The sequence below is a fragment of the Mus pahari genome, chromosome 21 (genome assembly GCF_900095145.1).
Source record: "Mus pahari chromosome 21, PAHARI_EIJ_v1.1, whole genome shotgun sequence".
NCBI lineage: Eukaryota > Metazoa > Chordata > Mammalia > Rodentia > Muridae > Mus > Mus pahari.
In genome coordinates, this window is record NC_034610.1 from 51,039,190 (window position 1) to 51,052,849 (window position 13,660).

The window sequence follows — 13,660 nt, forward strand, 5'->3', positions numbered from 1 at the left end:
TACAGAAAATGTGGTCCATTTACACAATGGAGTACTACTCAGCTATTAAAAAATGAATTTATGAAATTGTTAAGCAAATGGATGGAACTAGAAAATATCATCCTGAGTGAGAGAACCCAATCAAAAAGAACATACATGGTATTCACTCACTGATAAGTGGATATTAGTCCAGAAGCTCAGAATACCCAAGACCCAATTCCCAGACGACATGAAGGTCAAGAAGAAGGAAGACCAAAGTGTGGATATTTAGGTCCTCCTTAGAAGGGGGAACAAAATACCTCTGGGAGGAGTTACAGAGACAAAGTGTGGAGCTGAGATTGAAGCAAAGGCCATTCAGAGACTGCCCCACCTGGAGATCCATCCCATATACAGTCACACAACCCAGACACTATAATGGATACCAACAAGTGCTGGAGGACAGGAGACTGATATAGTTGTCTCCTGAGAGGCTCTGCCAGTGCCTGACAAATACAGAGGTGGATGCTTTCAGTCAGCCATTGGACTATGCACAGTGTTCCCAATGGAGGAACTAGAGAAAGGACCTAAGGAGCTGAAGGGGTCTGCAGCCCCATAGGAGGAACAACAATATGAACCAACCAGTAGCCCAAGAGCTCCCAGGGTCTAAACCACCAACCAAAGAGTACACATGGTGGGACTCATGGCTCCAGCTGCACATGTAGCAGAGGATGACCTTGTCAGTCATCAATGGGAGGAGAGGCCCTTGGTCCTGTGAAGGCTCTATGCCCCAGTATAGGGAATTGCCAGGGACAGGAAGCAGGTATGGATAGAGAATTGCCAGGGACAGGAAACAGGTGTGGGTGGATTGGTGAGCAGGGGACGGAGGAAGGGGATAGGGTGTTTTCGGAGGGGAAACCAGGAAAGGTAATAACACTTGAAATGTAAATAAAGAAAATATCCAATAAAACTAATAAACAAACAAAAGAAAAATACAATTCCTGTTACTATGATTTGAAGTACTATGAGGTTGTTGAAATTTTTAAGATAATGCATAGCTCTCTATCCCTTTAGTCTAGTATTTGTTTTTTCCCTCTGCATTTATAGTATTAATTTAGGAAGAAGCTCGAGTTCTGGCTCAGTGGTTAACATCATTAGCTAGCCTTCCAGTGGATTCCCTGAACCCAGACGGTATCCCATCACCATTTGTAACTCTATTTTCTGCAGATCTGATACAGTCTCCTGACTTCTACAGGCAAAAGCATGCATGTGGTGCACAAACATTCATTCGGGCAAAACACTCATGCAAACAAATAATTATTAACTTGTATAAAAGTGTACTGCTCTTGCCAAGTTAACTGCGTGTATCTTTTGATTATTTGAGTTTACTGAGTGTATGTTGTCTATTCATACTACTTGGCTTCACAAAATTTTATCTTTTAATTTTGATTCCATGTCAGAATCTGTGTTACGTCTTCGTGTCTATATCATAATGCATACAATGTTGTATATGTTTGCTTTTAGCAAGCATTCAATGAATGGATGATTTTTCAAAAGTATCACTTGACTTTTCAAGCATAACTGATAATCTACATGTTTTAATAGGTCTCATTCCCTTAAACATCCTTCTACATGGTGCAAAGTAACTGAAATTCTTTCCCACTCAAGGTTAGCAAATTCTCAGATCACAATTAAACACTATCCAATATTTTGAAAATGTGTGTGTTCAACTATTTGTGAATAAATGTACTAGCTCTTGGCAAGTGAAAACTATAATTTTCTTTCTAGTTCACCAGAGCTAACAATTATGTTTCCCTTGTGGTCATATGAAACTGGTCCAAGGATGAGGTTGGACCTTTCTTGGGCTTATTTAAAATGAATGGCTATAACCACCAAGTTGCCCATAGCTCCCTGCAGCCGTGTACAACCCAGGCCTTCATGTGTAACTCCCCAGCTAGGGCTGAGTCTCCTCCTCCAGTTCCACCCCTTCCTTGCTGGGTTAAAGACCTTGAGAAGCTGAAATCAATGTATCTACCCAAAGTTTTGTGAATGTGAGTGCAAGTCCCCAGACAGCTTTTTAAAATCCAACAACGTCCCCTTTCCAGCTTCTTCTGCTAGGGTTAAGGTTCGGTGTCGTGCCATAAAATAAGGTTCACTGCAGTTAATTAGGAATTAAATTGATTTCCCCTTAAGGGAAATCATTTATTCATAGCAAGCTCTAATATGTCACTGTGAGTCGATTGAACTTTCGCTTCGCCTCGTTGATCTCTTCTCAGCGCCAAGCTTACCTGACTATGAAGGAGTTGATGCCTCTCTGAATGAAACTGCCACCACCATCACAGTACTATTGAGGCCTGCACAAGCCAAAGGGGCTCCTATCAGGTAAGGGGTGGGAAGGGTTGCAAGGAAAAGCAGCCCGTGCGAGAAGTGTCGTCCTATGGTTGCTTAGCACCGAAGAGCATTGTTTGTTTGTTTGTTTGTTTTGTTTCTGTTTATTCATTTGAACAAAGATTACAAATAGACCTGTAATTATGAGGGGACTCCCAAGGGCGTTTCTGTCCCATCTAAGACTATTGCTGTCTGTATCCTGTTTCATTTCACTTCCTCTATTGGGATCTTTACCTTGAAGGTGTTTGTCAAATAGCCTGAGGAAGTCACTCTTGTCCAACTCTGTGTATCTCTCATGAGTAATTTCATGTGAGAGACCAAAATCACGTGACGATTTTGAAAGAAATGCAGAAGAATAAAAGCAGATTGAGCCCCCGTGGCCTTTCAGTCCTTAAATTATCAGAAATTTCATAATAAATATTAAAGTTCAACTTACTGGTTCCTTTATCTTTTAATATTAAAATCTCTCCTATTACCTACTACTGCTATTCCTTCCAAAAAAAAATCTGATCCATGTCAAAAAAAATATACTTGTCCATGTCACTTTTAGAGATTAATAAAGTTATTTCAGCTTTTTATATTTTGAACAACTACAGATGAATCTTCAAAATTCTGATTGAAACCAATAGCTATGTGGGCATTTTGTTAATCAATATTGATAAGAAAACCATATAGGTATAAAGGTAAGACACATCTGACAGCAGGATTGAGTTTTGTGCTATTTATAAATTCTTTCAAAATCAGATCAGTCTCTATTCTGTATGTAAAACCAATATCCTTGACATAAAGAAACTGATGTCTTTTGTCATCAGAGTTGTACAGTATTTTTTCGTGAATAAAAATATGTTGATGAACATGAGTCACAAAGAAAACTTGCAATCCCCATCTATCTAAAATTCAGTGCACCACCACATTACAGAACAAGAGAGGTCGCTAGTGTGCCTGTAACACAGATACCTCTGGAACACCAGCTACTTGAACATCCAAAGTCAGTATATAGTGCTGATCATGAATTGATCTCTGAATTATTTTGATTGCTGGCATGAAGAGAAGCAGAAAATGTCTCCTTCAGCTGGACTTGGTGTCCTCTATTAACATGTATTCATGGCCATTCACATGTCCCTAGTAGGGACAAATCTTAGATCATAGGCATTTAATCAGCTCCTGATGTTTAAGTGGATTCCAGGTAGCTGTATTTCTCTTTTAAAGTTTTCCTTGGTCTGGAGAGATGGCTCAGTGGAAAGAGCACTGACAGCTTTTTAGAGGAAATTGGTCCAACCCCTAGCACCCACATGTTAACTCACAAATATCTAAAACTCCTGTCACAGGAAATCTGATGTTCTCCCTGGCATCCAGGGGTACTGCATACATGTGCTGCACAGACACACATTCAAAAAAGAAAGTCAGCAAAACAAAAATAAATAAATAAAATCTCAAAACTATTTGAACTCTCTAAAAATGTTAAGTGAATTCAACTTTTTCTTCAGGTATTATTATCATTATCATTATTATTGTATGACTGTGCTGTATAAGTTATATAACCCTTCGTTCACATAATCAAAATTTTTCTGCAAATTTTGACCATTTATTAAGTGCCTGTCACCCAGCTTAATATTATAAACCAAAGATACACTGACCATAACACAACACAGTGTCTCTTCCCAGGGTTTTTAGGGTATCAGGGGCCATTCCATCATGTAGATCCTGAGCTAACTGACAGTGCTCAGGAATTCTGTGTATTTTCTATGGGTTTGATTAAATGGCTTTCTTCTCTTCTGCTTGCCTGTACGTATGCATGATTTCTAATTACTAAGAATTCATATGGTCTAAACCAGCAACTATACAAACATAATTCTTAATAGTCATTTATCTTTCCCTGGCATGGAAACGTACTTCATTGTATTTGTTAGCAATACATTTGACCTTTCCTGGAATTGAGCCCACTGGCTAGGCACTCCAAATTGTACAGTACAGATGAATAGTCCTCAGAAAACAAGTTGAAGGACTAGAGACATCATTCAGTAGGTAAGACTGTTGTGCACACAAGAGGATGTAAGTTTGAATAATTGGCCAATAAACCCTGTGAAAGCCAAGTAATACTATATTTGCCTATAGTACCAGAATTGGGGTACAGATAAAGGCCAATCCCAGGAGCTCTTTGGCCAGCCTGCATGGCTGACATAGCATGCCTCAGGGTCAGTGAGGGACCCTATCCAAAAATAAGGTGGAGAGTAATAAGGGAAGGAACTCAGCATCCTCTTCTGGCCTCTACATGCACATATATGGGTGTACACTTGCATATATGCTACACTCACAAACGCATGCACAAACAGAAAACCGACTTTATATAATAGGCTATTAGAATAAGAAATAAGTTATTATGAACTTATTTGCCAAAGTTAGTAAGTGAATGTTCCTAAAAGGGAAGACGGGGAAGAGTTCCAACAGGTTAATCCAACCAAGGCCATCCTTATTTAGCCGCATTTGCACAGAGCACCTGCAGGTGGAGCCAACAGGCAGGGCTACATACACTTAAGTAGACAGCACCGCAGTTAGGCATTTGCTGGGTTTGGACTTGGCTTCCCCTGCCGTTGGAATCCCTTAGTCTAGTAGTACCTTCTTTCCCACTGACAACTTCCCTCCTTCCAACCATGCATGGGAGACACTGGGGTCCGATTCTGAGGTAGTCTGTTTTCCTAGCACTGAGTCTATGGTCTGCTTCTAGAAATCATTTCTTGGATCACATCATGCCATTTCAAGTTTCCTTTAAAGTATTTACTTTCTGCGTTAATTTCTTGAGGCTTAGTTACCCCCTCTGCTGTAAACGTTACCGCTGTTTTACTTTGTGTCTTCGCAGCATATCAGATCTCAGAACCTCTAGCTAAACCTGAAAGCTTGCCTCTAGTCCTCAGTCATCAATCCTGAATATTGGGTCTATCTTCCCTTTCTGTAATACTGTTCGTGTTTGTTGGCTTAAATTCCGCTGTTCATTTGTCCCAAACCTACAACAAATGGACTTTCTTGTTCTTGATCTTCATAATGTGAAGCTCTCCTTCCAAATTTTCTGTTACAGTAACTAAGAAATCTTCCTTACTCAGCACTTGTACATTTACTATAGCATACGCTTATTTTAAAACTTAAATTAACAATGGTTCCCACAAATTCACAGATTCCATAGCAATCTTTGCATACTAGGAGTTAATCTGAATATCTGAAATAGTCATCCAATGTGGACTATGAGAGACTCCCTGATAATACAATGCCAGCAGAGAGAAAATTCAGGGTTCGACCTAACATTTTAAGGAGGGGAAGAAAAGGCTGCCAAGGTTTACTTTGCGAAAAGACTGTGGGTGTTCAAAGAGATTACAAAGAAGTGATTTGGGGTACTGCTTTAGTCCCAGATTTTCTGAGGCTAATCCTGGGGGTTCTGACAATGAGGCCACGGCATCATGAATGGTATCCATGAATGAATGACAAGATTTAAAGAGAATGTGGTATAATTATGACTTCCCCAGCCATTCCCTCCACCTCAAAGTAAGTATGACTTAGACCTAGAAGACTATACTCGGTGGGAATCGATCAGGACAGAAGTACATTAACTTTATATTAACTCTGTAAAGAGGATGAGGAAACCCTTGAATGTGTATGGCATGTTCATCATAGGGGTCCTTGCAGCTTCAAATGAATAGTGCATATCGGAAAATAGTGAGAGCAGAAGAGATTGAAGACAGGGATTCAGGATAATATTCATCCCAGTCTAAAGGATAGAGTCTGATTTGTAGGATGAAGGGCAACACTGAGACAAAATGGCATGCGGAAAGATGAGGAAAGATTACGAGGAGTCAGGGCTCGTGTAAGCTAATGCCGGGATTCTGAGTTTGGTGATTTGGTAGCCTGGTAACTCTGCTGTAGAGAGAAGGAAAAACGTAGGAGAACGGGCTTTTGTATATTAGGAGTGAATAACGCCGGCAATAGGATAGAACAAGCCACGTCTCAATGGGGAAGAACCTTGGAAATCTGCCCTCACATGACACTGAAACTTTAGAGGCAAGTGTCTGTCTCCTGCAGCTTTAAGGACAGATTCTGAAAACACGAAATGATGTACGTACTGACGCTTACTTGGCTTTTTTGCTTGCCCCGCTGCTTTATGCAGCGCAGACCTCTAGCCACACTCACAGGTTATCTTGGTAACTTCATTGTTGTTGTTAGATCTCAGGACAGACTTAGATTCTAGCTCCATATTTAGAAGCATCTTCTCAGGGACCGCGTCACAATGTAAGTCATATACTCTCTGAGCAACAGCAGAATTCACTTCTGCTCCTTGAAATGAAAGGGAAGTTGTCCAGTGTCCTGTGCCACGGAACTAAAACTTACTGTTAGCTGTGTTTAATTAAATTTTATTGTGGAAGTCAATTTCACTTTTAATTTTTAAACACAAATTATTTCTGGGTTTTAAAGGAAGATTCTAACACATATATTGAGTTTTAAGTTAATCAGTAATATTTTAAGCTTTCAATAAAAATGAATGGGAAAGAGTGAGAAATGAATAAACCCATTAAAAGACTATGGAATATTTTGAATTATTAGAGTCCCAATCTCCTCTAATGTTTTAAACTTAACTCTTGTTAAATTCTATTTGATAATTTAAAAACCTTAAGAAACAAAAACATGCACAATATAGTATCAATAACAGTATCAGGGATGGGTGCTCACCCATGAGATGGACACCAAGTTTGGCGTGTCACTGGTTGGCCTTTCATTCTGTCTTTGCTCCATTTTCGTTCCTATATTTTGTGGAGACAGGAACAATTTGGGGTCAAAACTTTTGTAGGTGGGTTGCATAGCTGTTCTCTGGAGGCTCTACCAGCAGCTGACTGAGACAGACGCAGATACAGCCAAGCCTTGGACTGAACCAAGGACCCCTCTGGAAGAGTTAGGGGAAGGACTGAAGGAACTGAAGGAGATGGCAGCCCCATAGGAAGACCCAAAGTATCAACTAACCTGGACCCTTGGGAGCCCCCAGAGACTGAGCCGTCAACCAAAGAGCACACCTGGACTTGGCTGAGGCCCAGCACACATGAAGCAGAGGACTGCCTTGTCTGGCCTCCGTGCTAGAAGACATGCCTAATCCTGTAGAGACTTGATGCCCCAGGGGTGGCATTTTTAGTTTTAAAAACTGGGATATGTGTTTGAGCCACACTCTCTCAAACTGAGCAGTGAGAGAAACCCTCCTTTCTCGGCAGTTGCTTAGAGTTCTGACTGAGCATCTATGCTACTTCTCATCGCAGTGTTTCCTTGCTTCAATAGCACTTTTCACTGCATGCAGACACTGCGTTATAGTCAATCCAATACAGGTAAGCCTCAGGCTTTCATGGTGTGCTTAAGAAAGGGAGAAAAAGACACACAGGGGTCTTAGCCTCAGGGAACTGACCAAGGGTTAGGCTCCGTTAATGACAGTAAAGTGCGATACAGACTTCAGCCAGGGCTGTTGCCTGGAAAGACACCTTGGAGTGTTCTAATTTGTTGTCAGGAAAACCACAGACAGGCATAAACCCAACATTTATTATTATTATTATTATTATTATTATTCCAGAAAGGTATTTCCAGTGATGTCATAGAAGAGAAATCATGAAATCAACTTGAGGTTTGTTTAACTGTAAGGAGGGAGAAGGTGTGTGAAGCTGAGTTACAGTGACAGAGAAATGCACTTATGAGTTGCTTTCTTTTAGACACAAACCCAGTGAGCGGCACAGGTTCAAAGTGGAGGAGTCTTAAAGATGGCAGTATTTTGGTTTCATATGAAAGAAATATTATATGCTTATTATATTATATAATATATGCTTGCATATATTAAATAATAAGTAAAAGATATAGTAAACATATTTATGTATTACTACCTATTATCATGTATTGTACTACATACATGAGGGCTACCTACTTTTGAGGATTACAAAGCATTTCAACAAAGAAGAAGCCTGGAAATTTCAAAAACAGAAAAGCCAGCAGTAAGTTGAGAAGGAGGGGTATTTTTTCACTTCAGAATCCTCTGTGCTTATGCGGAACTGCCCTTTGCTTTGTTGTTGAGTAAAGTCAGTGAAGCAATGAGCAGAAGCAAATTCCTAGTAAGCAAATCTTCATTACTCAAACGTGTTGAGAACTTTTGAAGGATTAGAGATCTTTTTATCTGAGACCAAAAAATGAATATATTTGGGCATATTCTAAATAATGACATCACCAGAAAAAAAACAAAAACAAAAACAAAAACAAAAAAACAAAAGCGATTTGCTCATCTTACAAATGCCTAGCTTAATGTCCATTATCCCATTTGAAACCACACTTGAATATAAAATTAAATAGTTCCTGTGTCAGCTTATGGAATAAGCATTGCTGAGACTGAAAAATACCCAGGCCCAGAAATAAGTTTAATGAAGTGAAGATGCTTCTCTTGATAAGTCAGAGTGTGTGTGAAAGGGAGATAAATGTTCCCCACCTTATTTCAGTCATTGCACAAATAGTAATCTAGACAATACTCTTGGAGGCAAGCTTTCTGAAGAAAAAGCATGTATATTATCTGCCTTATGCTTTCATTACAAAATCTGAGGGGCCTCAAAAACACACATTTAGTTTTCATTGCTCCAAAGGCTAGGAGACCCAAGATGGTCAACGCAGCCCTTGCTGAAACTGTTCATCTAAGCCTGATTGCTTCCCACGGACCTCCATCTCCAAATAGCACATCCTATGGTTGAAAAGATTTCACGTGTGAACTGTGGACGGGGTCCCGGACACTTGGTCATAACACAAGAAGGAAGAATGTAAGGCAGGTGTAAAATTTCATAGGACCTCCAATCTCTCTGCCTCGGGTTTTTAGTAGTAGTAACAATGGTGTGCTTTACTTCGTAGGTAATCTTTATTAGTAAATAAAAAATTCATTAAAATGAAAGCCCATGTTAATGTGGGAAATTTACATATTTTATACACCTCATAGAGTCACCCCTACTGTAAACTTTCTCTTTTAATGAAATATGTGAAATCTTTAGCTTGGTCTGGCATGTTGATTTTTATCTTAGATGGACCCAGGCTCAAGGTTCTGAAGTGCAGAATGAGCTTGCAGAATGAGCTTGCCTTTCTTCCCTTCTCTCCCCCAGTAATAGTTTGCTTTGCTCCACGTAAGTCTGGAGAGCCCCAGGCTGGGTTGCATAGCTCCTGAATTTAATTGAAATGGAAAAACCATGAAAGTGGAATGTTAAATATGTCAAAATAATGGAATGAATTGAGAGTTAGCACACACTAGATTTTTTTGAGATGTATGAGATAATTAAGAACTTGGGTTTTTTTGTTTTTTGGTTTTTTTTTTTGGAGATTAGTTTACATGTTTTAGCTAAGATAGATAATCGCCATTACTGTTTGTTGGAGTAGGTGCATAAGCTTAAATTTTTCTGGAGAGTGTAATACATCTATTTGTGTGTAGCTGCATACACAGGGCATAGAAGTGTATAACATAAAATTATGGATAATTAATTCAAAATAAAACAAGGACTACCTAGCATGGCATATGGCAACTAAGCTCTTTCCTTCTTTGGGCCCACAGGGTCTGTCTGCTTGCTAGCTCCTACACTGCCCTACAGTGGACAAATGTCTGTCCCCTGGATGAGGCGGAGGTCAGGCATCTTGTCAGCAGCTTTGCTGCAAGCGTGGTGACCCGACTTGGCAGAGGTAGTGTCTACAGTCTGAAACAGCAGGTAGATGTCGGCCTTGGTGACCAGCTCAAGCCTCAGGCTCTGCCATTGATACCATCTATGTCCTTTTTCGAAAGAGAAAGAAATAGGCGTCAGCCTTTCGACATGTTAGCAGTACTTGTACGGGAAAACAAACAGAAACTTCAGTATAAAGAGGAAAGTAAAACTCTAAATTAAATATAATCTTTTTGTTTGAGGCTGTGGGGTCTCTTGCTTGTAAGTATAATGGCTTATATTTAAATTTGAATTTTGCTTTAAACCCTGAATTTCTTTCCATCTCCTAGATGCGAACTTGATTTTCTCTCTTGGTCTCTCTTGAAATTCCTTTAAAAAAGCAGTCTTGCATCTTGTACCCTACTACAGACCTATTGAACACTGGCTGTCACCCCTCTCAAGAAAGCCTAGATCACATTTTAGAACAGTGGTTCGAAGCCTTCCTAGTGCTGGCCCTTCAATTCAGTTGTCGTGTTGTGGTAACCACGCCCCCCCCAAACATGAAGTATTTCCATTGCTTCTTCATAACTGTACATTGCCTACTGTTATTAATCATAATAAAAATATCTGACATTTAGGGTGTCTGATATAGGACCCTTGTGAGAGTCACAAACCACTGGCCTAGATGAAGTAAATTTGCCTCAGGTCTCAAGATTTTACATAGAGACCCCACCCACAACTTATTCACACTGAATTTAAAAGCCACAATGAATTTACTTCAGATTTCAACAATTCTAAAATATATTAATTGTTTGTACATTCAAAGTATGGAAAGTATATTAGTAGTAATGGCAAGCTTTTAGATAATATTTACCTAGATTTTTTTTCACTTGAGACATTTTCCACAAAGAAGGATATTATTGACATATGAATTACAGAACTTTACAAATAAATGATCACAGAAACCTTTCTTTCAAATATGTAGGGTTTCATTTACCTTACAACATAAAAGCTGTTGTGGAAAAGTTCTAATGGATTTAAGAAAAAGATTCCCAATTCAGGTTGGAGTTTTAATAGGCCAAATGCCATCTGTCTCTCCAATTTGTAACATTTTATTATTAACAAGCCCCGAAGAAGGAGCCAGTCTATTTCTGTTGTGGGGACAGATTTGTGTCCATCTGTGCCCGCCCTGTCGCGTGTCACTTGTGCTTTGGATCTGCATAGCTGTGAGGCAGTAGAGATGCAGGCGAGGTCAGGAGGTGGAGAAGCCTGTCAGAGCCTCGAGTGTCCAAGCCTGTGACAACTGCAGACAGCAGCTTCCAATGCCTCCTGGAGGCCATCATTCTGTTGGGCCTTGGAGCTGTGCCTTCCCTGTTGTAAGTTCATGAGAAAATGTTAACTTTTTCTATTAAAAAAAAAAAAATCTAAGACAAAGAACTTAATCTATTCTATGACTCTGGTTAATGCCAGGTCCTTATTAGAGAGGCCCAGTTTTCGGCCTTTGAAAAATGTGAACCACTTTAAGATGATTTTTCTTACTTGTCTTGGTTCTTTGATAAGCTCAGCATTGAGGGCAGCAGAGCTCGTGAGACACCATTTCATAGGCAAGGGGCTTGATGCTGGTTACATGCCTTGGGAAGCCTGCCCTCTCTGAAGCCCCTGTTCCTTTCTCCAAACATCTTAATATGTTAGATAGATACTAAGTGCGAACATTTCTTTCTTTCCCCCAAAGTGCTTATCAAATTGTGGTGGAGCAGCTACACCCACATCGAACGAAGCGTGAAGCAGGGGCCATGGAATGCTACCAGGTACCGGTTACATACCAGAACGCCCTGAGTGGGGGCGCACCCTATTACTTTGCTGCAGAACTTCCCCCTGGGAATCTTCCCGAGCCTGCTCCCTTCACTGTGGGTGACAACCGGACCTATAAAGGATTTTGGAACCCTCCCCTGGCCCCCCGCAAAGGATACAACATCTATTTCCAAGCGATGAGCAGTGTGGAGAAGGTGAGATTCCTCTCAGATTTGATTCCCACCCCCNCCCCCCCCCCTTGATCTTAAGTAAAGCAGTGGTTATATTTTATAAACACTCAGTGACGTTTGTCAAGGGAAATTGAAAAAGAAAACAAAAGGAAAGAAAATGGATGCGTAGTGCTTCTGTTGCCAGCTCTTGCAAGTTGACTGAAGGACTGAGCTGAAAGCCAGCAGCATTTCACAGGACTCCTGTTTCCTAGTAACTGCTGCAACTGGCTCTTTCTTCCGGAATGCCCACAGTGCAACTGTGAACAAAGTGATTTGAAAAGGTGGGTGTGCTGCCGCCAGGACTCCGCCCTCAGCAAATTCCCTGCATTGTTCTGCGACACTTGCTCAGTAGTGGCTGCTTCAAAAGATTAAATTTACTTCAGGATAAACAGAATACGCGTTCCACACTGGGCTAATAAAGGCCTTATAAGCTTTTCAGGGGGTACAAGCCAAATAATAAATAACAAGCAACAATCCTCCGATTACGAAGTAATGGGACGCCTGCGGTCCAGCTGACAGAACCTGAACAGAAGGCTGCCTGCTAAGGCTGGGTACTGAGCCATTACTGAAGTCGGCTGGCCCTGGCCCTGGCTGCCCCTCCTTTTCCCATTTTGGACACAGTTGTTTTTGAACACTGGGGTTGATCCCAAATGAATATTGAAGAGGAGAGCTCAGCGGGGCACATGTGAGAAACAACCTAGCCTTTTCCTCTCGTGCTGTTTCCCTTTGAAAGACTTCTTTCCTGGGACTTATTTTGTTTTTATTTATTTATTTCTATTTTAGATAAGGCAGTAGGGTAAAAAGAGTATGTTGAGAAGAGAAACTTGAACAATTTCAAATCCAGATGAACACTGGCATTTTGATGGACTTGGAGCTATGTGGGAAATGGTTGCTTATGTAGAACTGAGTCTGTCTGTCAGGTGACACCTGGGAGATGCTGTAAAGTATGTGACAACCAATTGTATGAGTCATATTAGCTCTTAGAATAGTTTAATTGGAAGACAACCAGGGTGTTTATCTACGAGGGCCACAAGAATGTGAGTATTGCTTTTATATGCAAGTTGTATTTTTCTGCCTACCAGTGTGGCCAGTGTAGAGTTACGGCAAAGAAAAGTGCCAGACACCCTTTAAATACATAGTCTACATGCACAGGCTGTCCATAGTTAAGGATGCTCTACTCTTCTCACTTTCCCTCTACAGAACTTGATTCTTTACCATCCATGCCACCTGCTGTGACAAAATGCCTGTCTAGAAGCAGTTTAGGAGACAAAGGGTTTGTTTGGATTACCAGTTGAGAGTTACTTCTATGGAACAGGAGACAGGGCAGAAAGAGTAGGAAGGAAGTGACCATCCGGTCATATCAGTCTTCACACAGAAAGTAGAGAACAAAGAGTCCTGGTGGTCTCCTTAACCTCTCTCTCTGTCTGTCTATGCCTCTCTCTCTCTCTGTGTCTGTGTCTGTCTCTGTGTCTGTCTCTGTCTCTCTCTGTCTCTGTCTGTCTATGCCTGTCTCTGTCTCTGTCTCTGTCTGTCTATGCCTGTCTCTGTGTTTGTCTGTCTGTCTGTCTGTCTATGCCTCTCTCTCTCTCTCTCTCTCTCTCTCTGTGTCTGTGTCTGTGTCTGTCT

At 40.7% G+C, this 13,660-nt stretch overlaps 1 protein-coding gene across 17 annotated transcripts in view; it reads left to right on the forward strand.

Moving 5' to 3' along the window:
- Ptprk (protein tyrosine phosphatase receptor type K) overlaps window positions 1-13,660 on the forward strand; it is a 514,155-nt gene that overhangs the window by 404,835 nt on the left and 95,660 nt on the right. For all 17 annotated transcript variants that reach the window (XM_021221748.2, XM_021221750.1, XM_021221751.2 and 14 more), the window contains exons 11-12: window positions 2,232-2,337; window positions 11,746-12,019. In XM_021221748.2, coding sequence (XP_021077407.1) covers window positions 2,232-2,337; window positions 11,746-12,019 — 380 coding nt within the window. The remainder of the gene's footprint in view (window positions 1-2,231; window positions 2,338-11,745; window positions 12,020-13,660) is intronic.